At 61.4% G+C, this 22,069-nt stretch overlaps 1 protein-coding gene across 8 annotated transcripts in view; it reads left to right on the top strand.

Annotated features, from left to right (window-relative positions):
• The window catches only part of SCRIB (scribble planar cell polarity protein), a 58,152-nt gene that overhangs the window by 28,705 nt on the left and 7,378 nt on the right, over window positions 1–22,069 (top strand). For 3 of the 8 annotated variants that reach the window (XM_053394970.1, XM_053394976.1, XM_053394974.1), the window contains exons 15-38: window positions 2,768–3,094; window positions 3,315–3,377; window positions 4,849–4,938; window positions 5,110–5,187; window positions 5,689–6,006; window positions 6,232–6,312; window positions 7,007–7,291; window positions 7,520–7,630; window positions 8,436–8,612; window positions 8,950–9,066; window positions 9,863–10,051; window positions 10,255–10,374; window positions 10,532–10,588; window positions 13,503–13,568; window positions 13,666–13,749; window positions 17,036–17,104; window positions 17,241–17,291; window positions 17,694–17,738; window positions 18,086–18,211; window positions 18,318–18,425; window positions 18,512–18,767; window positions 19,109–19,292; window positions 19,627–19,719; window positions 19,806–20,000. In XM_053394970.1, coding sequence (XP_053250945.1) covers window positions 2,768–3,094; window positions 3,315–3,377; window positions 4,849–4,938; window positions 5,110–5,187; window positions 5,689–6,006; window positions 6,232–6,312; window positions 7,007–7,291; window positions 7,520–7,630; window positions 8,436–8,612; window positions 8,950–9,066; window positions 9,863–10,051; window positions 10,255–10,374; window positions 10,532–10,588; window positions 13,503–13,568; window positions 13,666–13,749; window positions 17,036–17,104; window positions 17,241–17,291; window positions 17,694–17,738; window positions 18,086–18,211; window positions 18,318–18,425; window positions 18,512–18,767; window positions 19,109–19,292; window positions 19,627–19,719; window positions 19,806–20,000 — 3,290 coding nt within the window. Of the gene's footprint in view, window positions 1–2,767; window positions 3,095–3,314; window positions 3,378–4,848; window positions 4,939–5,109; window positions 5,188–5,688; window positions 6,007–6,231; window positions 6,313–7,006; window positions 7,292–7,519; window positions 7,631–8,435; window positions 8,613–8,949; window positions 9,067–9,862; window positions 10,052–10,254; window positions 10,375–10,531; window positions 10,589–13,502; window positions 13,569–13,665; window positions 13,750–15,401; window positions 15,690–17,035; window positions 17,105–17,240; window positions 17,292–17,693; window positions 17,739–18,085; window positions 18,212–18,317; window positions 18,426–18,511; window positions 18,768–19,108; window positions 19,293–19,626; window positions 19,720–19,805; window positions 20,001–22,069 lie in introns of all 8 variants that reach the window. The other 5 variants (XM_053394977.1, XM_053394973.1, XM_053394972.1 and 2 more) reach the window with 5 other exon arrangements.

The raw sequence follows: 22,069 nt of genomic DNA, 5'->3' as shown, positions 1-22,069 counted from the left end.
GTGGGGGCAGGGGTGTTCCCTAGGTCCCTGCAGCCCCATTTGTCCCACAGGGCAGCCTTTGGCCAAGGGGCTGGGGGAGGGAGATCTGCCCGCCTCTTGCCTGGTGAAGGACACACATCCAGGACCCCTTCTGGGGAACTGGAAGGCTGTTGGCACCATGAAGGGACTCAGCTTCTATGGGGCTGGGGAGGCCAGGTCAATGGATGGGGTTCTGTTCTACACAGAAGATGGCAGGTGGCAGGGGGTGGCATCATCACTCGTTGGGCATGTTGCTGCCACGTTGAGGAATTTTTCTTTCACTTGGTTGTGTATGGAGGACCCTCATTAAATGTTTTTGCTGTGTGAATTCAGTGGCAAGGCATATTTCTTGCTTATGAGTGTTTTGCACTGCAAGGGGCTGGATTGGATGAGCCTTGGGGTTCCTTCCAACCCTTCAGTTCTATGAACCCTGTTTTGCCGTGTCCAAATAGCCAGAGCAAAGAGGCGGAGGGGGGGGGGGTCAAAGGAGCCACGGAAAGCCTTGCACTCTGGATTTATTTCACATGTTGGCCCAGGGGCCGCGGAGGAGTGTCTTGCTGCCTTTGTGAATACTTATGTGCAATAAAAACTCCTCACTTTAATTTAAACCAGTTTTAATGTAGGGCGCCCCCATTCCTCTCAAGGAGCCACAGTGGCAAACAAGTGATTAGGCAATAAAAACACATTTAAGACATAAAAAATAATAATCCAAGCCAGATGCATTGGATGTGGTGGAGTAAGACCAGAGGGCAACCCTTGCTGCCTGGTGCTTGGGGCCGCCCAGGTCCCCCTGGAGATGCCCCACCTGCTGCTAGCCCTGGGCTGCTTGAACAGGCTTGGCCGCAGCCCAGGCCAGCTCCCTGGGAGGGGGCTTTGAGCGCTGCCTTGGAGCAGAGGATCCCAAGAGAATCGAGGGGGGGGGAGCTTGGGGGCTTCATTTAAGGGTGTTGCACCTGCAGTTTCAAAAGAAACTTGACTGAGGAAAATCTGTTGGCACAAGGCAGAGCAGGTGATGGAGTATACCTGGTGGTGCTGATGAGGAGACCCCCAGAGAGGTTGTGCAGGGGCTGGTCAGCACCAGAAAGCAGGTTGGGAAAGTGAAAGGAGAGCCCACTGGGCCAGGCTGAAGACCCTCCTCAAAGGACAGAACTTCACCTGCCCAGTGGCTTCCCCCAGACACTCCTTGAATCCAGGATAGGCTTCTTCAGGATGTGGAGGCTCCATGTGGCCCCTGTGGGATCTGCATCCTTCAGAGGCCTTTCCTGTGTCCTGCAGCAGCAGGGTCTTGTGTCACTGGGAGGCTGTGCAGGGTGCACAGCTGAACAATGGAGGGTCATTGCGGGAGGGTCGTGCTAGTAAGACCGTAATAAGAACCTGCTGGACCAGGCCAGGGGCCCATCTCGTCCTGCTCTCACAGTGGCCAACCAGCTGCCCATTATGGGAAGCCAGTGAACCAGAGTCGAGCGCAAGAGCACTTCTCGCCTCCTGTGGTTCCCAGCCAGAGGCATTCAGGCCCATTGCTGCCTCTGCCCAGGGAGGCAGAGCAAGCCATCCTGGCCAGGAGCCATTGAGAACCCTCTTCTCCGCGAATTGGCTCAGCAAAGCCGCTTTGTTCTGCCTCCGCCGTTGGGGCTGTCTCATTCTGAATGCTGGTACTGGGGGGGGGCTGCGTAGGGGGCACCTGGCTGGCTGGACTAGAGGGGGGCCCTTTGGCCTGACCCACGGTAGGAAACTAATCTCTGGGATTTGAGATTAAGGCTCTCTCTGTTCCTCAGGTTTGTTTAATGGCAGAAGTGGGGCCTCCCTCTCCCCCAGGGGCCTTCTGGCTGTGGCCCCCCCAGGGCACCCAGAGCAGGCTGAGCTCAGTAGAAATGGGGGGTGTGCTGTTTTTAAATCTGCACCTCAGCCCTACAAGGGGCAGGACGGCTTAATGAGGGCTCCTTGGGCTCCCCTGCTCTCTTCAGAAGGGAGAGGCTTGCCTGTTTGGCAGACTCCCAAATTTGTGTGCAGAAGAGCCCAGCAAAGATGGCAGGCCTTGCAACAAGAGAGAGCTGGCAGCCATGTGAGAAGCCCTGCCAGGCCTTCGCCCCAGAGAGCTGCCCCAACACACCCAGGCGGACACAGCTCTGGTCAGCTCACCTCAAAAGGGATATTGTAGAGATGGCAAAGGTCAGAAAGGGGCACCCCAAGGATCAGGGGGATGAAGCAATTCCCCTGTGAAAAGGCAAATCAGAGGTGCCATGGTAGACATTTATGAAAACAGGTCTGGAATGGGAAATGGAGAGAGGGCAGTTTTCCTCCCTCTCACTACTCTGGAGCTGGTGGACATCCAGTGAAGCCCAGAGTTGGAAGGTTCAGGACGGATAAAAGGAAGAACTTCTTCACGAAGCACATCGTTCAACTATGGAACTCTCTCCCACAGGAGCCAGGGAAAGCACCAGCCTAGAGGGTTTTAAAAGAGGCTCTGGCCGGAGGAGGCTCTGGGGGCTGCCAGCCAGGATGGCTCTGCTCAGTCCCCCCCAGCCGGAGGCAGCCCTGCTGCTGAAGGCCAGGGGCTGGAGGGGGCAAAGGGGCTGTGGCGCTCAGGTCCAGCTGGCAGCTGTCCCCAAGAGGCACCTGGTTGGGGCTCCCCTGTGGTCCAATCCAACAGGCTTTTCTTCCAGAGGGGAAGGGAATAGGTACCTGCAGAAGAGGCTGCCTGACCTGCTTGTATTGAGCCCCCCCCCCGATGGGGGTGTTTTCCCTGCAGCCCACGGTGCACTTTGCAGAAGACACCCTGGTGCGCAGCGAGGAGGAAGAGGAGGCGGAGGAAGAGCACCCGTTCCCAGCAGGGAAGCAGCGGCTCATCCGCAAAGACACCCCCCACTACAAGAAGCACTTCAGGATCGCCCAGCTGCCCCGGCCAGAGGCAGTGGTGGCCCTTTTGCAGGGGCTGAGTGCTGAGGGGGGGCCCCAGGAGAAGGAGGCCGCCCCCGTGGAGGAGGAGGAAGAGGAGGAGGAGGAGGAGGAGGAGGCCAGGTGGGATGGAGACCAAGCCCAGGGTGGGGCTGCACCTGCCCCACCCTCCTCCGTCAAGGTAGGGGTCTGGGGGGCAGCTCTCTCTCTCTCTCTCTCTCTCTCTCTCTCTCTCTCTCTCTCTCTGTGGTGCTGGGGCTCCTGGATGCTCGGGTGGGGCCTGCCCCTCTGCCTCTCCCTCCCTCCCTCCCTCTGTCTGTGTCCCCCCCCCCCCGGTGGCGGTCCACCCGGCCCTCCCCCCACTAATCCGCATGCCTCTCTGCTGGTTCCTGTCCTAACAGGGGGTGTCGTTTGACCAAGCCAATAATCTGCTGATTGAGCCTGCTCGCATTGAGGAGGAAGAGGTCTGTACTGCCTCCCCCCCCCCACGTCTCTCCCCCCCACCCCCTTTCCCTGGGGCTTGCAGGGGCTGCCCCTCTCTGCACTGTGGTGGCAGCTTCTCTCCTCCCCTCTTGTCTTCCCACACCTGAACTTTGGGGGGGGGGTGATGCGGGGCTTTAGTCCATGCCTATGAGGGAGAAAGGTGAGGAGAGGAGGCAGCTGGCTGTGGAGCCTGGCACCTGGAGCAGCTGAGGGCTGTCTTGGCTGCAGACTGGTGCTTTGGCCTGAGACCAGCTCTCTTCTCCCCAGCAGGAGTCTGGGGCAGCCCTCCCAGCCCCCTGAGCCAGCCAAATGCTCCCAGGGGGGTGCTTTCCTTGAAAGTGCTGGTGTCTGGCACACTCCGTCCTGGATAGAGGTGTCCCTGCCAGAGGCCTTTGGCAAGCCCAGAAAGAGACTCCACAGCTGCTTCTCCTCAGCAGAGCAGCCTCAGCGCAGCCGGGGCCCCTGAGCTCCCCAGAGAGGAGGGGGCTGTGGGTGGCCTTGTGCCAGGGCCTCCCTCTCCTCCCTCTCCAGAGGGTCTTCAGGCTCCCCGCTAGAGGAGGCAGAGCTGCCACTGGGCCCCATCTCCCCTGAGCACTTTGGGCTGCTAAAGTCAGCCCAGCTTGGCTCTGGCAGGTTTGGCAAATGCCTGGCGGCTGCTGCTTTGTCCCCTGAGGCTGACTCTCGGCCCCCAGGCCCCTCTGCTGACGCCTCCAGGGCCTTTTTCTCCCCTGGGCACCCCCTGCCATAGGGGCACACGCACATACCCTGCTTGGCTCCCTCCGTGAGCTTTTGGCCTGCTGGACCTCTGCTCACGCCTCTTGCCTGCTGGGGTGGGGAGTCCGAGGGGTGGGTGGAAAGTGTTCAAGGGCCGCCTGGTTTGTACCAAGGGGGAGCTCACCTTCCTTGCCCAGAATGTGCCCAGAGGCTTCCCCCAACCCTCTTTGCACAAGGCTCTGCCACGCTAGTCGGAGGGCTTTGGCATTACCCCCCGGCTCTCCTGGGGCCTGAGCACTTGCTCTGTGGCCTTTCCTTGGCAAAAGCAAGCCCCCCACCCCCCTGTAGCAGAGCTGGTGGGGTGGAGAAAAGCAAGAGCACCTCAGGCCTGTCCTGGGTGACGGGCCCCCTGAGGGTCTCCGTTGGCCTTGCGCTGCAAGACAGACACAGATTTCTCCTCTTCAGGCAAGGGGGGGGGTGTGAGGGGCTGGCAGTGGGAGATATTTCAGGGGACCTGGGATCTGGTGAGACGTATGGCAGCCCCCTCCCACATAGGTGGTGAATTGGCCACTTGGTCCAGGGGTGGATTGCAGGTCTTGTGGGCACCCAAAGGAGATGCTGGGGGGCCTGCTTCCTCCCCCCTCATTATGGGCTCAGACCCTGGTCCATGGTGCCCCCCCTCGTTCTGTATGTCTTTGCTGCTGTGTCTCCCCTAACATTGCCCCCTTTTGCTTCCAGCTGACCCTGAGCATTGTGCGGCAGACGGGGGGGCTGGGCATCAGCATTGCGGGGGGCAAAGGCTCCACCCCCTACAAGGGAGACGACGAGGTACGGGCAGCTGCAACAAGGAGTCTTTCCACTTGGGGTTTGGGGGTCCCCTTGACCTGGGGCAGCTGTGGGGCAGGGAAAGGAGTGGCCGTTTTGGCTGGAGTGGCCGAGTCAGGCTGCTGAGCTGGCACTGCCCAGGAAGCCCCCCTGACTGCTCCCCTCTCTTTGCAGGGCATCTTCATCTCCCGCGTCTCTGAGGAGGGTCCGGCTGCCCAGGCAGGGGTGCGGGTGGGGGACAAGCTGCTGGAGGTGAGTCGTTGAGCCCCCTTAGGTGGGTTGGGGAGGAGACATCTGCATAAACCCAGGGCCAGCTGCTCCCTCCCTGCCACCCTCTTTTTGGCAGGCCCTGTCCTGGGCGTAGAAGGCCTTGCTCAGCCCCTTCCAGGCCAAGCTGCCCCCCAGGTCCCATGGCGTCTCCCTTGCCCTCCAGCACGCTTGGCCTCCTGCCTGCCTGCCTGCCTGCCTGCCTGCCTGGGGCCTGAGTCACCAGTCAGAATAAGTACATGCTGGAATTGCCAGCAGCAGCCCAGGCTCCCTCGCAGCTCTAGGTGGGCATTTGCTTCTGCGTTGCCCTGCAGAGGGGGAGGAGAAGATGGCCCTTGCCAGACTGCCATGGGAGGGGGCTGCCTGCCTACCAAAGCAGTGCCAGGCTCCCCTTGGGGCTCTCCGGAGGGGGCCGGGGGGCCCTCTACAGCCGGTCTCTGGCCGGGCGCTTGCCTGAGCCAGCCCCCTCTTTTGCGCCCCCGGCAGGTGAACGGGGTGCCTCTGCAGTGCGCGGAGCACCACGTGGCGGTGGAGGCTCTGCGTGGCTCGGGCACCACAGTCTCCATGACGGTTCTGCGAGAGCGGATGGTGGAGCCGGAGAACGCCGTCACGGTGACCCCCCTGCGGCCGGAGGACGACTACAGCCCCCGGGAGCGGCGGGGGGTGGGCCTGCGCTTCCCAGAGAGGCCTGAGGGCGCCCCCCTGACGGAGCGCCTCTCCACCTGCCTCATGCGCAACGAGCGGGGGCTGGGCTTCAGCATCGCTGGTGGCAAGGGCTCCACACCCTACCGGCCGGGCGACACGGTGAGGAGGGGAGGGAGGGAGGGGGACCGCCTCTCTCTGGCCGGCAGCCGCCTGGCAGGGGCTTCGGCGACACCTGATCCCGGCCTCTGCGCTTATTCCTGGCTCCTCGCTGACGGGGGCACTTCACGCTCCCGGGACAGAGGGACAGAGGGGCCCTTGCCGTGCCTGGTGAGAGAGGAGCAGGGGACTCTGCAGGGAGGGGCCCTGACTTTCCTTTCCCCCCAGGGGATCTTCATATCACGGATTGCAGAGGGGGGCGCCGCCCATCGGGACGGGACCCTCTGTGTGGGCGACAGGGTCATCTTGGTGAGTGGACTCTCTTGGGGGGCTGCCTGGGGACCAGGCAAGGTTCCTTCAGGAGGCTCTGGGGTCCCCCCTGCCCCCTGCTTGCCCCTTCAGGGTGGGGCTGAGTCTAGCCAGGGGGGAAGTGGGCTGTTTTGGAGGGGGTGATGTTGGAGTCACCTTTCTGGAACTCCGGGTGGGTGGGCACGGCAGGTGGGGGGCCAGCCATTTTGTTCTGAAGCTCTTTCCCTCCCTCCCTCCCTCCCTCCCTCTCCTGCTGCTCCTCTTCCTCTTCCTCCTTGTGGCCTGTTTCTCTGCCCCCTCCTGAGGCGCAGCCGATCTCTGCTCAGCAGCCGTGATGAGAGAGGATGGGGGGGTAAGCCCCGAGACGGCCTCGTCAGTGCTGGCTTCCGTCTGCCTGTCTGTCTGCCTCCCTCTCTCTCCTTTGCCCTCTGCTGGGTGATGTACACTTTGCCCCACACCTCTTCTGCCCCCCTTTCTTTGGGGACGAGGGCAGGAAAAGAGCTGGTGCTCCTTGGCCCCCTGTCCTGAGCTGCTGTTTGCCTTGATCTGGCGGGGGGGGACGCCTTGCCCTCCCAGCCCCCTTCCGCCTGCCGAGGCTGGGGTCCCTTGCCTCTGGTCCCAGGCCTGGGATTGGGGGCCCTGTGTGCGTGCCCTCCCTGCCTCCCCCTTTGACGCTGGTTTGGGGCCGTTCTAGATCAATGGGGTAGACATGACGGAAGCCAGGCATGATCAGGCCGTAGCGCTGCTTACCGCCGCCTCCCCCACCATTGCGCTGCTGGTAGAGAGAGAGGCTGTGCCCGCTGCCCCCATCGCCGCCACCCAGCCCAGCGAGGAAGACCTGCCCTTGGGGCAGCGGGCACAGCGGGCACACTCTCCGCCACCACCGACCCCCACCCGCGGGGAGAGCCCACCTGAGGAGACGCCCCTGCCCCACAGGAGCCACCCCGCCCAGAGCCTGGAGAGCCAGTACCCCACGGAGGTAGGTGAAGGGCATGGGGGGCGCTGTCTGTCTGTCCCTGTGGGAAGCTGCTGGCATGGGGAGCCCCCTCCTGAGTCTGGCCCCCGCCCACCCTGGGAAGTGCCCTGGTCACCCTGGTTTCCGCCAGCTCCCCTTTGGATGTGGGTCCCTCCAGTCGGGTCCCGGCATCTCCTCCTCCATGAGGCCCTCTCTTGACCCTGACTTGGCTTTCTTGCTTTCTGCCCGCAGGAGGTGATCCTGGTCAAAGCGGGGGGGCCGCTGGGGCTCAGCATTGTGGGCGGCAGCGACCACTCCAGCCACCCCTTTGGGATCCATGAGCCGGGGGTCTTCATTTCCAAGGTAGAGGCTTGCAGGGCTGTGTGTGGAGCCCTCCCCTGGGAACACCGTGGTTGGGAAGCCTAGGAGTTACTACACAACCCGTTGACTCTGCGAATCTTGCCATTCCGTGTGCTCCAGAGCCCCCCTTGGAGGCCCAAAGAGCAAGCAAGCCCCCCCCCTTCTCCACCTTCTCTGCTCAGAGCCCCCTGTTTTCATTAAATTATTTTTAGTAACAAATTTTAACAAGGAAGAAGAGGGAAAGAACCAGTCCGCCCATTAGGGGTTCCAAGACCCCTCAGTGCAGCCATCTCAAATGAAACACAAAAGTGGATTGCAGGCCCCCCAGGGGCGCAGAGAGAGCCTCCCCTGAGATGGGCGTTGATAGGGAATGCATTCAGAAGTGGCCAAGAGACGGCCAGGCCCTCAGACTGTTGTATAATAGTTTTTCGGGGGGGGGGGCAGGCTGTTAGCACCAGAAAAGCTTGCACAGTCCACGTTTGTTGACCTTCCATAAATCCCCATTATAGCAGTATTACTAATCCGCGGGCAACAGGAATGTGATTTAAAAGTACACGGACCTCTGCAACCATTGAGGATTTTGCCTGTGAAAAGTGGATAGGGACGGCAGCCACGTCAGACCAAAAGGAAGAGAGAGATATGTGTATCAGCAGACAGAAGTGCCTCTGGGGGGTGGGGGGGCGGAGATCTTCAGCCTCTCGGCCAGGCCAAGTGCCCGTCTGGCTGCAGGTGTTGGGGACACTGCCAGCTTGCCCCCCCCAGGCCGCAGGCAGGGCTCTTTCCCACCTCTTCTGCGCTGCCTTGGCAGGTGATTCCTCGTGGCCTGGCCTCTCGCAGTGGGCTGCGGGTGGGAGACCGGATCCTGGAGGTGAACGGCATTGGCCTCCGACACGCCACGCACCAGGAGGCCGTGACTGCGCTGCTCTCCAACACGCAGGAGCTGAGGATGGTCGTCCGGAGAGACCCTCCGCCCCCGGGCATGCAGGTAGGGGGCGCAGCTCTGCTGTTGTGCCCCTGGAGAGGCGCCTTCTTCAGCCCTGCTGGGATGTGGCTGGGCTGACCCACCACAGCTCCCTCCCCTCTGGCCTGCAGCCTCCATGGCTTCCCCAGGATGGGGTCTCCTGCCCCCTCCCTGACGGCCTCCGCTGCCCACCCCCTGCTTTCCCAAAGAGCCTTCCCCAGTGCCTGTCTGCTGGAGCTGAGGTGGAGGCAGCCAGGACTGGGAAGGAGGAGGCCCCTCTGTCCTGGAAGGGGGGCCTGGGGGGGTCTGCTGCCCAGCTGCCCAGCCCCCCCTTCCAACTTGCTTTTGCTCACTCTGTCAGGAGATCTGCATTGAAAAGAGGCCAGGGGAGAAACTGGGCATCAGCATCCGAGGAGGTGCCAAGGGCCACGCGGGGAATCCCTTTGACCCCACGGACGAGGGCATCTTCATCTCTAAGGTACGGGGTGACTAGTGCCAAGTGGGGGAGGGAGGTCCCAGCTGTGTTTGGAAGGGCCCACAGCCGTGTCTCCACACCACGTCCCTCCCACGGCCGTGTCTCCACACCACGTCCCTCCCACGGCCGTGTCTCCACACCACGTCCCTCCCACGGCCGTGTCTCCACACCACGTCCCTCCCACGGCCGTGTCTCCACACCACGTCCCTCCCACGGCCGTGTCTCCACACCACGTCCCTCCCACGGCCGTGTCTCCACACCACGTCCCTCCCACGGCCGTGTCTCCACACCACGTCCCTCCCACGGCCGTGTCTCCACACCACGTCCCTCCCACGGCCGTGTCTCCACACCACGTCCCTCCCACGGCCGTGTCTCCACACCACGTCCCTCCCACGGCCGTGTCTCCACACCACGTCCCTCCCACGGCCGTGTCTCCACACCACGTCCCTCCCACGGCCGTGTCTCCACACCACGTCCCTCCCACGGCCGTGTCTCCACACCACGTCCCTCCCACGGCCGTGTCTCCACACCACGTCCCTCCTACGGCCGTGTCTCCACACCACGTCCCTCTCACCCAGTGTTGCTCTGAGGACTTTTGTTTGGGGGGGGGGCTGTGGAAAGCAGAGTTCTGGAGCCTTGAGCAGAAGGTGCTGGACCCTCTGCCTGCCCCCTCCCCAAACCATGAGGCCCTTTCTGCCTCCAGGGCCCCAATAGCTCTGGCTGCTCCCAGGGCCTTGAGGGTGGGGGTTGCCTCCCTCCCCCCCCCGGCTCCTTCCTCACCCTCCTCTGCTTCGTGCAGGTCAGCTCCACAGGGGCTGCAGCCCGTGACGGGCGGCTGAGGGTGGGCATGCGCATCCTGGAGGTGAACCACCAGAGCCTGCTGGGCATGACGCACACGGAAGCGGTCCAGATCCTGCGCGCTGTGGGAGACACCCTTCTGGTGCTGGTCTGCGATGGGTTTGACCCCAAGGCTGTGGCGGCCATTGAGGTGGGTGCTAGGTGGGGGGCCCTGGCCAGGGACTGGAGGTTTGCCTTCAGTGCCTTTTCCTGCTGAAGCCCTGTGGCGAGGGCAGCTTCTTAAAGAGGAGGTGCACCATGGGTCTGGTGTGTCCCCCCAGACACCCCCTCTGCCTGCCTCTGTGCTGGGCAGGGACCAGAGGCCCCCCCTCACCTCTCTCGTCTGCCCCCCAGATATCTCCAGGGATCATTGCCAACCCCTTTGCGGCCGGCATCGGGCGCAAGAACAGCCTGGAGAGCATTTCCTCCATTGACCGGGACCTCAGTCCGGAGGAGCTGGACGTCCTTCAGAAGGTGAGGCCTGTGGTTCCCAGGGGAGGGCAGGCTTAGGTGCCCCTTCTCTCTGGCAAGGCTGCCAATCCCCACCCCGCCCCCCAGATCTGGAGAAAAGCCCTTGAGGTGTCTGGCTGGCGTGTGCCCTCAGCTCTGACCGCCTCCTTTGTGTCCCCAGGAGTTGGAGATGGTGAGGGAGACAACCCAGTGGGAGAGGGAAGAGACGGAGAAAGTGGTGAGACGTGATGGCCCTGCTCTACCCTTCCAGGGTGAGGGAAGGGGGCTGCCTGGATCGGGCCTCCAGTCCCCCTGGCAGCCCCCTTCCCTCCCCCCTCCTGCTCCTGCTGGGGCTGCTTTGGGGCCTGGGCTCTTCCCCCCAACCGCTGACTCTGCTGAGGCCTCCTCTGCCCCTAGAAGCTGCGCTTTGCTTTGGGCCGGGGGTGAGGGGAGAGGTCCGGCAGGGAGTGGCCATTTGTCCCGGCAACCTTCCCTCTGCTTCCTGCTCATCCTGCTCTTGTCTCCCTCTCCCCCCTTGCGAGTGCATCTGCCCGGCCTGGGCAGCTTCCTGCCTGCCTTTGCCCGTAGGAGGCTGCTGGTTCCAGCCCATGCCCTCTGCCTGCAGTGCCAGGTGACGTGGGCCTCCCAGAACGCCTGTGCTGCCTTCCTTGGCTCCGTGGGGGGGAGACGCAGCCGTTGCTGAGATACTGTGCTCAGCAGAGTGTTGTCGTCCCCTTTTGTGTGCCTGGCCGCCCGGCAGGGCCACAAGTCTTCCTCAGCCCTTTGCCAAGAGGTTCTGGAATTCGATCTCAGGGCTTGCGCTGCTCCATCTCTGAGCAATTGGCCCTTTTTGTCTAGTGGAAACCAGGGGGAGTCTGTCATTTGTCTGGCCATGATTCAGGGCTTGGGGCGTTCTCCTTCTGGGAGCAGCGACAGGGGCTGGGAGCCTTTTTCTCTTTGACCAGGATCTGCCAGACAGGTTCTTCACCACAAGGCGGCTTTAGGAGGCCCCCGTAGGTCTTCCCATGGTGGGTGAGGTGGCCACACTCTGGCTCCCCGTGGGCACAGTGCCGGCCACTCAGGGAGGGAGGGAAGCCCCCCTCTGTGAGTCTGTGCGAGGCAGAGGCAGACGGGTCCCGGCCAAGCATATGGCTTTTTCCGTACCTGTTGAGTTCAGATATTCCCTTCTGCGGAAGAATCCTTGGGCCAACCTCCTTCTGTGAGATCTCGGGAGTCTGGATTTGCGCTGGGAAGGAATGTGGGCGTGGAATGGCCCAAGAGACGAGGCCTGGTTTGGCCAGGAGAGCAATCACTCGTTCCTCCCTTTACGTGAGGCTGGAGGAGGCAGTTGGGCCCTGGACTTTGGCTGCTTGTATCTTGGTGCTCAGGGCCAGGCTGGGTCCTCCAGGGGGATCCGGCGGAGGGTTTGGGGAGTGCCTTGTGGCACCTGGAGCCCGGACTTCCAGCAGAAAGCAGAAGGCCCCAGCCCCTCAGTCCAGCTCCTCAGCCGCTGCAACTGGTTGTGCTTTGGGGCAACTTCCAAATGGAGATGTGCAAAATTCCCTCCAGGCTTCATCTAGGCCAGTTCCTGAGCTAGTCCTCAGGTCAGAGCGAAGCCAAGGTCCAAGGAGCCGGGTGCCTTTTCCTTCCCCAGGGGGCCAAGCCTCTGGCTGTGGCCTCCTTCCTTGGCTGCTCCATACGTGCTCTCCTTCATGCCTGGAGGAAAAGGCCACCATTCAGCAGCACAGGAGAGAGAGAGGGAGAGAGAGAGAGAGAGAGAAATGGGGGGGGGCAAAGGGGAAGGAGCAGCAAAGAGCCTCTGGTGGGAGTGACTCCAGCTGGGGTCCCGCAGGAGGGGGCCAGATTTTGGAAACTAGGAAATGACTCTGGAGCAGCCGCCCTCCTGCCTGCCTGCTTGCCTGCCTTCCCGCGAGAGCTTTGCCCAGGACCAGGGCCTTTCCCCGGCACCTGCCTCTGGCTGTGGGGGTCTGTAGTTTGCTTTCTTTGAAAAGGACAGTTTTTAGGAGGGCAGGAAAAAAGGGTTATTTCCCCCGGCTTTCAGTGGTGTTCATCATCCTAGTTAAAGTTTTCCCTGCTTTCAAAGTTCGCCTCTTAATCTTCATTAGGAAAGGAATTGAAAATAAAACTGTGATTAATATAATACAAATCTGTGATGCAACTGCATTCAGAGTCCGCTGCACCTCACCTTAAAAATTGTAGAGTTAGAAAAGATTCAGAAAAGGACAATGAACATGATTGAGGGAGGGATGGTAATAATAATAATAATAATAATAATAATAATAATAATAATAATAATAATAATAATAATTCCCCAGCCACCCTGGGCAGTTTCCCAAAAATATTAAAAATACAATAAAACATCAGACATTAAAAACTTCCCTAAACGGGGCTGCCTTCAGTCAGATAGTTGTTTATTTCCTTGACATCTGATGGGAGATTGTTCCACAGTGTGGGTGCCACTACTAGGAAGAAAATGTTGCAGCATCAGGGACTTTTTGGATTAGAGAAAAAGCAGGTCATAGGCGACCTAAAAAAAGTTTATAACATGATGTCTGACCTGGAGAAAGTGGAGGGAGGAAAGTTTTCCTCCCTCTCTCATGACGATGGAACTTGTGGAACTTGTGGACACCCAGTGAAGCTGAATGCTGGAAGAGTCAGGAGTTGAAGTGGGGAACTGCCGGCTGCAGGAGGCAGGGATGGCTTCAGAAGAGGATTGAGCAAATTCCTGGCAGATGCGGCTGCCTGTGCCCTGGGGGAGAGGGCTGCTCTTGTGATCAGAGGAGGCTGGCTAGATGGGCCCCCTGGGGCTGAGCTCTTCTGATGCTCTTGTCACAGAAGCAAGAGGGGGGCTGGAGGGAAGACCCCAGCCCCCACCCCCGGGGCAGAGCCTGGGAAGGGAAGGGCTCCTCTGGCTGGCCCTGGCTGCCTGCTTTGCTGCAGACCCCGCTGAGAGGCCAAGCACCCTCTGGGGGCCCGCCTGGTCCCTGCTTCTGGCTGTGCAGTTGTGAGTTCTGCTTGGGACTCTGCCTGCTGCTCTGGGGTCCCTGGGCCTGATGCTGCCCTGCGAGTTCTGCTGCTGACCCCTCTTGCTCTCTCTTTGCTTGTGCCGCCCGCCTGCTGCCTCTGCGAAGGAGCGGAAGCGCCGGGAGCGAGAGACGGCCACACAGCTCCTGGCAGAGGAGGAGGAGGAGGCCGAGGTGAGAGGGGGCGGCTGGGCTGAGGGCCTGAGGAAGGGGGCTGGGCTGGGTGGGCACGCTCCTGAGACCCCGCTGACCCTCTTCCCCCTCCCCACAGGACCTTGGCGCTGAGCCCCTGCAGCTGGACTACCGCACCTTGGCAGCGCTGCCCAACAGCGGCCTCCAGAAAGCCACCCGTGGCGTAAGTGATGGGGATCCGCTGGCTTTGGCGAAGGGCGTCTGGATGCCAGCCCGCCTCGCCTGCTCCCTCTGCCTTCAGGCAACCCAAGCGATGGCTCTTGTGGATTGGGGCCCCTGGCGAGTCTCCCCAGCTGCTTCGGAGGCCTTGTCACTTGGAGGGAGGGCGGGGGGGGGGTCCTGTGCCCTGGAAGCAGCTGCTGGCTTCAGGGCTGGCTCTCCGGGAGGGGGGGGTGCAGGGAAGCTGAGGAGAGAAGCACCCAGAGCTCGGAAGAGAGACGGAACACCAGGTGACCCGGGAGGCAGGCAGCAGACCGAGGGGGGGAACTCTGCTTCCGGGGGGGGCTGGAGGTTGCCCTCAGCAGCAATGAAGAGCAGTGGGGTGTTTGCCCCCCCCACTTGCCCAAGACCCATTTGGCCTGGCTGGGTGAGGAGGGAGCAGGTGGGCTGCTTGGGGGCCATTTTTGCTTCTCTGGAAATCTGATCTGCCTGAGGGAGATTCCTGAGCTGGTCCAGCTATTTTGGGCTTGCCTGGTGGGCGTTGGAGGAAGGGGCTGGGCGGGGGGGGTCTTCCTTTGTCTGTGGCTGCTGGCAGGAGCGGTGAGTCTCTCTCTTTCTCCTGGCACCTGCAGGGCTTTCCCTCTGGGCACAAGTGAGCGGGCAGCTGGTGGGCAGCAGCAAGCGGGAGAACTGCTTCCTCAGGCTTGGTCAGGGCCAGGGCTCTGCTGCTGTGCCCGCCTTCATGGGGGGGGCGGGGAGCAGGCAAGCTGTGCCCCTCTGGACGTGGCTCAGCCTGCCATGTTCCTCCTGGTGCAGCAGGCGGGGGTGCCAAAGGGCAGGAGCTCCCTCCCCTGGCTGGGTGTGCCAGGGATGGCGGGGGACGAGGGGATGGGCGTCCCAGACAGGGGTCCCTGTGCGGAGACCCTTGGTTTTTCGGAAGGAGGGTGGCAGGGAGAGGCCCTTCTGGCCCTGTCTCCCCCATGGAGGTCTTTCTTGGCCCTCCGCCCCCTGGGCTGCCCCCCTGGCCAACACAGAGGGGCTTATTCCCGCCCTCCCTGCATCCACGGGGGCTTCCTGGGCAGAGGCATGGGGCCTCCCAGCCCCCTCCTCTCCTTCTGGCCCCATCCTGAGACTCTGCCACTGCTGGGATCAAATGGGGAGGGGGTATTGCGGGGGGGGGCACTCCCAGCCCCTTCTGCTGTAGCTGGAGGCCTCTCTGTTTCTCTGAAGTTTCCTTCTGCCTTTCAGTGTTAAAAAAGAAACATGTCCTGGGTGGTTTGCAGCAGAGCCCGGCTGTTCCGTGGCTGCGCCTTGGGGTTCTGGCTTGTGCCCAGAGGGAAGGTGGGGTTTGTGGGGAGGCCTCCCTCCCCCCAGGCAGCAAGGCCAGTTACCACAGAGGCTGCTGCTGCTGGTGGTGGTGGCGGCACTGAGCGTGGCAGTCCAGCATGTGGCCTGCCATGCCTGTGCATTGCAGGGAGGATCTCCACACCCTCCTGCACCCCTGGGCAGGTCTCTGTCTCCCCCTCCCTGTGGGCCCTGCAGGCATCTAGGGTCCCCCCCCCCCCGGCCACACAGCAGGGAGCTGCTCCCATGAGCCACAGAGCTGCCCCACCAGCCGTGGCCCCTGAAAACGCAGTTCTTGTGTCTCTTCCTCAGCTTGCCCCTCCTGGTGCCATGGAAAGGGACCCACGGGCGCCTCCCCTGCCGGCCCCCCCTCCCTTGGACCTGGGGCAGGCAGGCCTTGCCACGGCCCCCCCCAGCGGGGCTGCCCTCTCACTGCCGACTGCGGAGGTGGAGGAGGAAGAGAGCCTGGTGGACTCGCAGCCCATCCCCTTCAGCGCCAATCCCTTTGTGCTGGCCAACCGGCAGGGCAAGGCGTGCCTGGGGGGGCCTCCCCTTGGCTATGGCAAGGGGGGAGTGCTGAAGACCAGCCTCTGCACCAAGGCAAGCGGCCTTGTGGCCTGGCCTGCTGTGTGCTGTGCCTCTGCTGCATGCCGGGGCAGCGGGGGAGAAGGCAGCCAAGGCTCAGGTTTGGGCCGGGACCCTCTCCGCCCCCCATCTCTTGCCTGAGGGGGGCTCAGCTGCTCTGCACTGCATGCAGGAAGTGTGTGTGTGTGGAGTGGAATCGAGCGGGGACGAGGCAGGCGAGCTCAAGCTTCTGCCGTGGGGACGTGCCTTTGCAGGGCAGGAGGACGCGGCAGTGGGCTTGGAGAGGAGGGCCCCCGCTGGCCCCCGCTGGCCCCTTCCTCCCTTGGCTCCCTGCAGTCTTTGGGCTGCTCTTCTCTTCTGCTTGGCTACTAACCTGCTTTGGGCCTGGCTCATTTGGGCAGCGTTTGTCGGCTGCCCCCGTGAGAGAAGCCCCTGAGCCCCACTTGGAGGGGCCACTAACATGCAGACACTGCTTTGACAGTTTGTGCTCATGGTTTGTAGTGCCAGTTTTGTCAACCTCTTTGTGTGTCTGTGGGCAGCAAAACAGGAGAAAAGGAATTAATTCTAAATGTCCAAAGAGGGTGGGATTCTGCAGTGTGCACAGTTCCATCTTGACGCAACTCCCTCTCTGCGTGACTGATCCAGCCACTTGAGCGCTGGCACGGAAGCGGGTTCAGGTGTTCAGCATCCATGGGGACTAGGAGCTTGTGTAGAGGAAGGCTGTTCCTTCCCTGCCTTTGGGCAGAGTTCCAGCATTGCTCAGCCAATGAAGAGATGCTCTTTCAGCAGGTCGCAGCAGGGGGTGGGCTTCTTAGTGTGAGCAAAACTAGAGGGAGGGGTGTCCTGGGACTTCCGGTTGGCGCCAGCGATTAATGGCGGGTTCCCTCTGAGCTCCATTTGCTGAACAAATAATTTTAAATGGAATACAAGAAGGGGAGGTATGAGGAGGTCAGAGAAATTTGTTATTGAAAAGTATGTTTTATGAACTATATGTTGTTTTTTTAATCTCTTTGTTTGTTTGTTTTTTGTTTGTATAAAAAATTGGAAAATTTAATAAATATCTTTAAAAAAACTAGAGTGAGGGGTGTCCTGAGCGTGGCGGGGGGGCAGCAGAGGAGCTGGCGCTGCTCTGAGGGGCAGTTGGCTCGAGTGGAGGAAGAGTGTTGGCAGGTTTGTGGCTCCAACTGGGGAGATCAGGCAGATTCATGACCAGCCAGAGCCCCTTTTAGGGGGCAGATCCCATAGGGAAGGGGCTTCTGCCTGGGGGTTGGGAGGGGCTGGTCTCTCTGGGCACCCCTGGGGTCCCTCAACACCACTGCCCCCCCCCCCCGCTCACCAGCTGTCCTTCCTCTCCCTTTCAGGCCCTCTCGGGGGAAGGGGAACTGGGAGCCGCCTGGCGAGACTGTCCCTACTCTCCTGGCAGCCAGCAGGTAAGGGGTTCTGCAGGGGGTGGAGGGGGCTGCGGTGTGTGTTGGGGGGGGGCTTTCCTCTGCCTATCCTGCCTGTCAGTCAGCCAGACTCTCTGGTTCTCTCTCTGGTTCTCTCCCTGGCACTGCTGCCTTCCAGCCTCCTGCTGCCCCCCGGCCAGCCCACCTGGTGGGCAGAGAGACCCGCTTTGTAAGTGCCCCCTTGGTGTGCTGTGCCCGCTCTCCTCCTCTGCCCTGGGTGGGGGGCTGCTGAGGCTGTGCTTGGGGAGGATGCTCTGTGGGGCTGGGCAGGGGACCCTCACTACTCGCCCCCTGGCTGCTGCTGGTCCTTTTGGCTGCTTCTGCAAGAGTGGTTTCTAGCTGTAGTCTGGGAGGGGCAGGAGGAGCCAGTTTGTGGCATCACTGGGGGCCTTTCCAGCATAGTTCAAGATGTGGAGTCTCTTTTGGGAGTAGGGGCAAGAGCTTAATGTGGGGTAAGTTTGGGGAGGGGCTCCTGGTTCTGGCATGGCCAGCTTGGAGGTGCCTGGGCTTGGGTGGGGGCCCCCAGCGCCCCTCCCGGCCCCCAAATGCCTTCCTGACTTTCTCCTTCCAGGCTGCCGTCCACTTTGTTCCCAGCCACAGCGAAAGCAAGTCCTCGGTGAGTTCTCCTGGCCTCCTCTGGCGCCATGTGGGCCTTGGGCTGTGACCATTGGGCGCCTGCTGCCTCCAAGGGGCCTTGCCCAGCCCCTCTTGGCATCAGCAGGACTCTGAAATGGTGCAGTCAGAGCACCGGGGGGGGGGATAGTTTGTCACACAAGTTTGTGGGCGACCCCCGTGCTTGGGGACATCTTGCTTTAATTCATTTTGTCCAGTTTGTCCCTCCTTGTTATCAGAGGGTGTCAATCAGACTTGTGTAGCCCTTGCCCTGACCTTTGCTTGCCTTTGGGTTGGAGGCTGAGTTTGCTCTCCTTTGTTCTGGCTGTCTCCCCCCCCCCCCCGTGCCAGACCAAGCCGGGCGTGATCCAGCCCGTCTCCCGCATGCGCCCAGCCCCAGCCCTGGCGACCTCGGAAGGCCGGGACAGCCCCAATCCATTCCAGCAGCCCGAGCTCTGCTCCAGCACCCACAACTCTGTAAGTTGCTGCCCTGGGGCTGATTGGGGGGTGTGCTGGGGGCTTGAGTGGCACCCCCTTGGCCTGGGGCCGCGCTCCCTCTTGACTTGCGCCCTCTTGCCCCCAGCCGCGCTCTCCCAGGCCCCCCTCGCCCGGCGACGTCCCCGTCAATGCCAAGCAGGCCTACAAGGCCTTTGCGGCTGTCCCAGTTCCGCATCTGCTCCTGGAGCCTGAGGTGAGTGGGGGGGCGGCTTTGGGGGGCCCTTGGGGGGCAGAGTGCCCTTTGCGGATGCAGCCATTGCCTGCCCTTTCTTCCCTCAGGAGCCCCAGAAGCAGAAGAGTGCAGAGCAGCCTCCCTCCCCCTCCGAGGTGAGTTTCAGGGGAGCGGGGGCCCCTGCTTCTCCTGGCCAGGCCCCACTGCTGGGGGGCGGCCTGCACAGCCCGGAGCAGAGGTCCTTCCGCGAGAGGCAGAAGTACTTTGAGGTGGAGCTGAAGCAGCAGCCGGCGGCTGAGAAGCCGCCCAAGAGGGTGTCGCTGGTTGGGGAGGAAGACCTGAGGAAGATGAAGGAGGAGGAAGGTGCGTGCCATGGGGGTAGCCAGGCCAGGCCCCCACTCTTCCCGCCCCCCAGGGGCTACTAGCCCAGAGGCTGCTGGGGGGGCTGCTCTCTAGTGAAACACTGCAGTGAAACCTCCTTCCCTGAAGCCCCTCTGCAGCAGCCACTCTCCTCGCCCTGCCTCAGCCCCCGGCCTGGTGGGGAGGAGGACGACATGGGGTGGGGTCCCCTCCTGCTTTTCAGGTAGATTCATCTTTGGATCTCAGAGGCTGCTCCCTCTTGGAGACATTCCCTTGCCCAGCCGGGGTCCTTCCACCCTTGGGGGGCTGTGGGGAGGCTGACCTGCCGGCTTCTCACTTGGCAGCTCGCAAACTGCAGCAGAAGCGAGCTCAGCTGCTGGAGGAAGAGGAGGAGGAGGAGGAGGAAGAAGAGGAAGAGGCCGCCAGGCAGAGACGCCCCCCAGACGTCCCCTCCAGCATCTTCATTGAGGGTGTGGAGTACAAAGTGGAGAAGCTGGATGGGCAGAGCCTTATGCCCTCCACGCCCTGGTGAGTGAGCTGCGTGCCGCGCCCCCTGCGCTTGTGCCCACGCCGGGGAGGGGGCAGGGCTCGATCCGGAGAGTGCAGGCGTGCTCCGTCTCTCCCAGGAACCAGCCAGGGATGCTGGTGGGAAGAGCAGCCTTCTCCCTCCTTCGTCCACAGCTCTGGGATTGCCCTCCAAGTCCCAGCGCTTGGCCTGGGGGCTCTTGCGTCCGCCTGCGGACTCCTCTCCCCAAGGGTCCCCTTTGGTCTCTGGGCCCCTCCCCAAAGGGAAGCCCCCCCCCGGTCCCCGGTCCCCGGTCCCTGCCCTGGCTGGGGCTCACAGAGCTTTGTGCCCTGCCAGGTTCCCCGAGCCGGAGAGGCAGAATGGCTCCTCGCAGAGGAATTCCCTGGAGGAGGGCCGGAGGCCGGAGGTGCGGCCCACTTCCATGGCTGGGTAAGATGGGAGGGCAGGCGGAGGGTGGGGCCTGTGGGGCAGGGAGGGTGGGTCTGCCCCACTGAGCCACGCTCTCTCCTGGCCAGGCTGAGCCCCGTGTACCCCAGAGGTGGCAGTGAGCCTGGGGCCCCCGTCAGGACGGCGAAGGCCGAGCGCCGACAGCAGGAGCGCCTCCGGATGCAGAGCCCAGAGCTGCTCAGCGCCCAGGAGAGGAAGGAGCTCTCCCCAGCCGAGCGCCGGGCGCTGGAGGCCGAGAAGAGGGCCATGTGGCGCGCAGCACGGTAGGTGGGGAGGGGTGGGCAGGGGCAGCACCCTCTCCCGCCCCCCAGGCGTGGTCTCTGAAGGGGGCTGTGGAGCTCCAGCTCACAGCATGTTGGGTTTCTTTGCTGCTTGCCTTGCTCATCGGTTGCCTTTGCGGGATCAGGCCAGAGTGGGCCCTGCATTCGCCCCACGGCCAGCCGGGGGTCCTCAGATGGGGTGTGTGGGAGGCCAGGGGGCCACCATGGGTGCCTCTGCTCTGCTTCTGTGGGTCCTTCTGCTCCTGTGGGTCCCTGTGGCCTGAATGTTCACCCCACTGCCTCGCCCCCAGTCCTGACAGAATGCAGGTGGGGTTAATGCCCCATCCCCCCCCCCCACTCTGCCCACCTCCCTGACAGAGCTGGCAGAGGGGGAGTGGGGGACTCCGTCATCCTGCATGGACCATTCCCTGGTGAGGTTTTGGCAGAAGGCAGCTGCTCTGCCCTGCCAGGGTGGGGCACCCACTGTGTTGAGGTGGCGTAAATTAGCCTGACCCAAAACAGGGGAAGTGGCACCGTTGCGCCTGCCGTGTGGTGGTGGCTGCAGCAAAGAAATCTGACTTCACCACCACCGTGGCTTCCAAAAGTAGCCGTGTGGCCAAGCTTTTCTGAGTGGTGAATGGACTTGTGTTCCCTGGCCAAGAGACCGTTGCCCTGACACCCCCGGGGGCCAGCCACAAGATCCCTGCCAGGCGTTTGAGGGACAAAATGACTGAGATTGGGACAGAGGGATGCCACCTCAGAGCAATCTAGCAGCGGCATCTAGCGCACTATCTACTCCCTCTGCACTGCGTCAGTTTTGATTATAGCAGCCTGAGGATATGGACAAGCGGCTTGAAGAAGTGTGGCCAGCCTTGGCCCCTGCCCATCTTGGCCTCTTAGAACTAGCCACAGGGGCTGGCTGGGGGTCAAAGGAGGCATGGATGTCTCCCCACTTAATAAGACTTCCCTGGACCCAGAAGCATTAGGCAAATACTGGCAAGTGACCAGTGGTCCCTTCCTGGGCGAGGTGCTTGAGGAGGTGGCAGCCCCGCATCACGCACCCTTGGAGGAGGACTTCCGGGGAGGCATCATAGCTGGTTAGTTGCCTCTGTCGAGACGCAGTCGGCAGAGGCAATTAAGTGGTGATGAACAAAGCTACTGCCTATCGTGTTATGTCTGAGGAAGAAACATACAGTAACAGGAATTAACTTCCAAATGCTCTGGAAGGATTGCTCCCCTGCTGTGGGATGGAGGTATCTTCAAAGGACCTGGGCAGATGGGGTGAGTGACCTGGGAGCGGAAGAACCACAAACTTGCCCCAGCACCACTCAATAGCCCTAGAGGTCAGTCCCTGGGGCAAAGACCAGCAAAGCCTCCTTTAATTACTTCCGAAACGTCTATAAAATACTACTGAAGGTTCATTTGAAATACGACCCAAATGGCTGACTTAGGAGCAGACCCCATTAAGAGGATGAAAAAAATTAAGAAAGAAGCATGCTCTTAAGATATATACCCCCAAAAAGTGACAAGTGGGGTGCCTCAGGGTTCTGTCCTAGGCCCGTTGTTGTTCAAATTCTTCATAAACTTGGGTGAAGGTATTGAGGTGATGCCCATCAAAACTGCAGGTGACACCAAACTGGGAGGGACAGCTAAGGCCTCAGAAGACAAAATCGGGATTCAAAAGGACTTTGACAGATTGGAGAACTGGGTCCAAGCTAACGAAATGAGTTTCAGTAGGGACAAATGTCATGTTCTGCACTTAGACAGGAAGAATCAGGTGCACAAATGTAAGATGGGGGACACCTGGCTAATAATAATAATAATAATAAATTATTTGTACCCCACCCATCTGGCCGGGTTTCCCCAGCCACTTCCAACAGAGATCAAGGGGCTTAGTGGACCACAAGTTTAACCTGAGTCAACATTTTGAAAGTGGACAGATGTCAATTTTTACACAATACAATAAGATGACAACTACAAAGAAATACACAGTCCTCCCCTGACGGTCATTGTCAGCCCTCACCACCCAGAGGAGGTAGCCGTCCCTCTCCGCTCTCCATGAGGGGCCTCCC

Source organism: Podarcis raffonei, chromosome 7 (genome assembly GCF_027172205.1).
Source record: "Podarcis raffonei isolate rPodRaf1 chromosome 7, rPodRaf1.pri, whole genome shotgun sequence".
Taxonomy (NCBI): Eukaryota; Metazoa; Chordata; class Lepidosauria; order Squamata; family Lacertidae; genus Podarcis; species Podarcis raffonei.
This window is presented reverse-complemented; position numbering and strand designations above follow the sequence as displayed.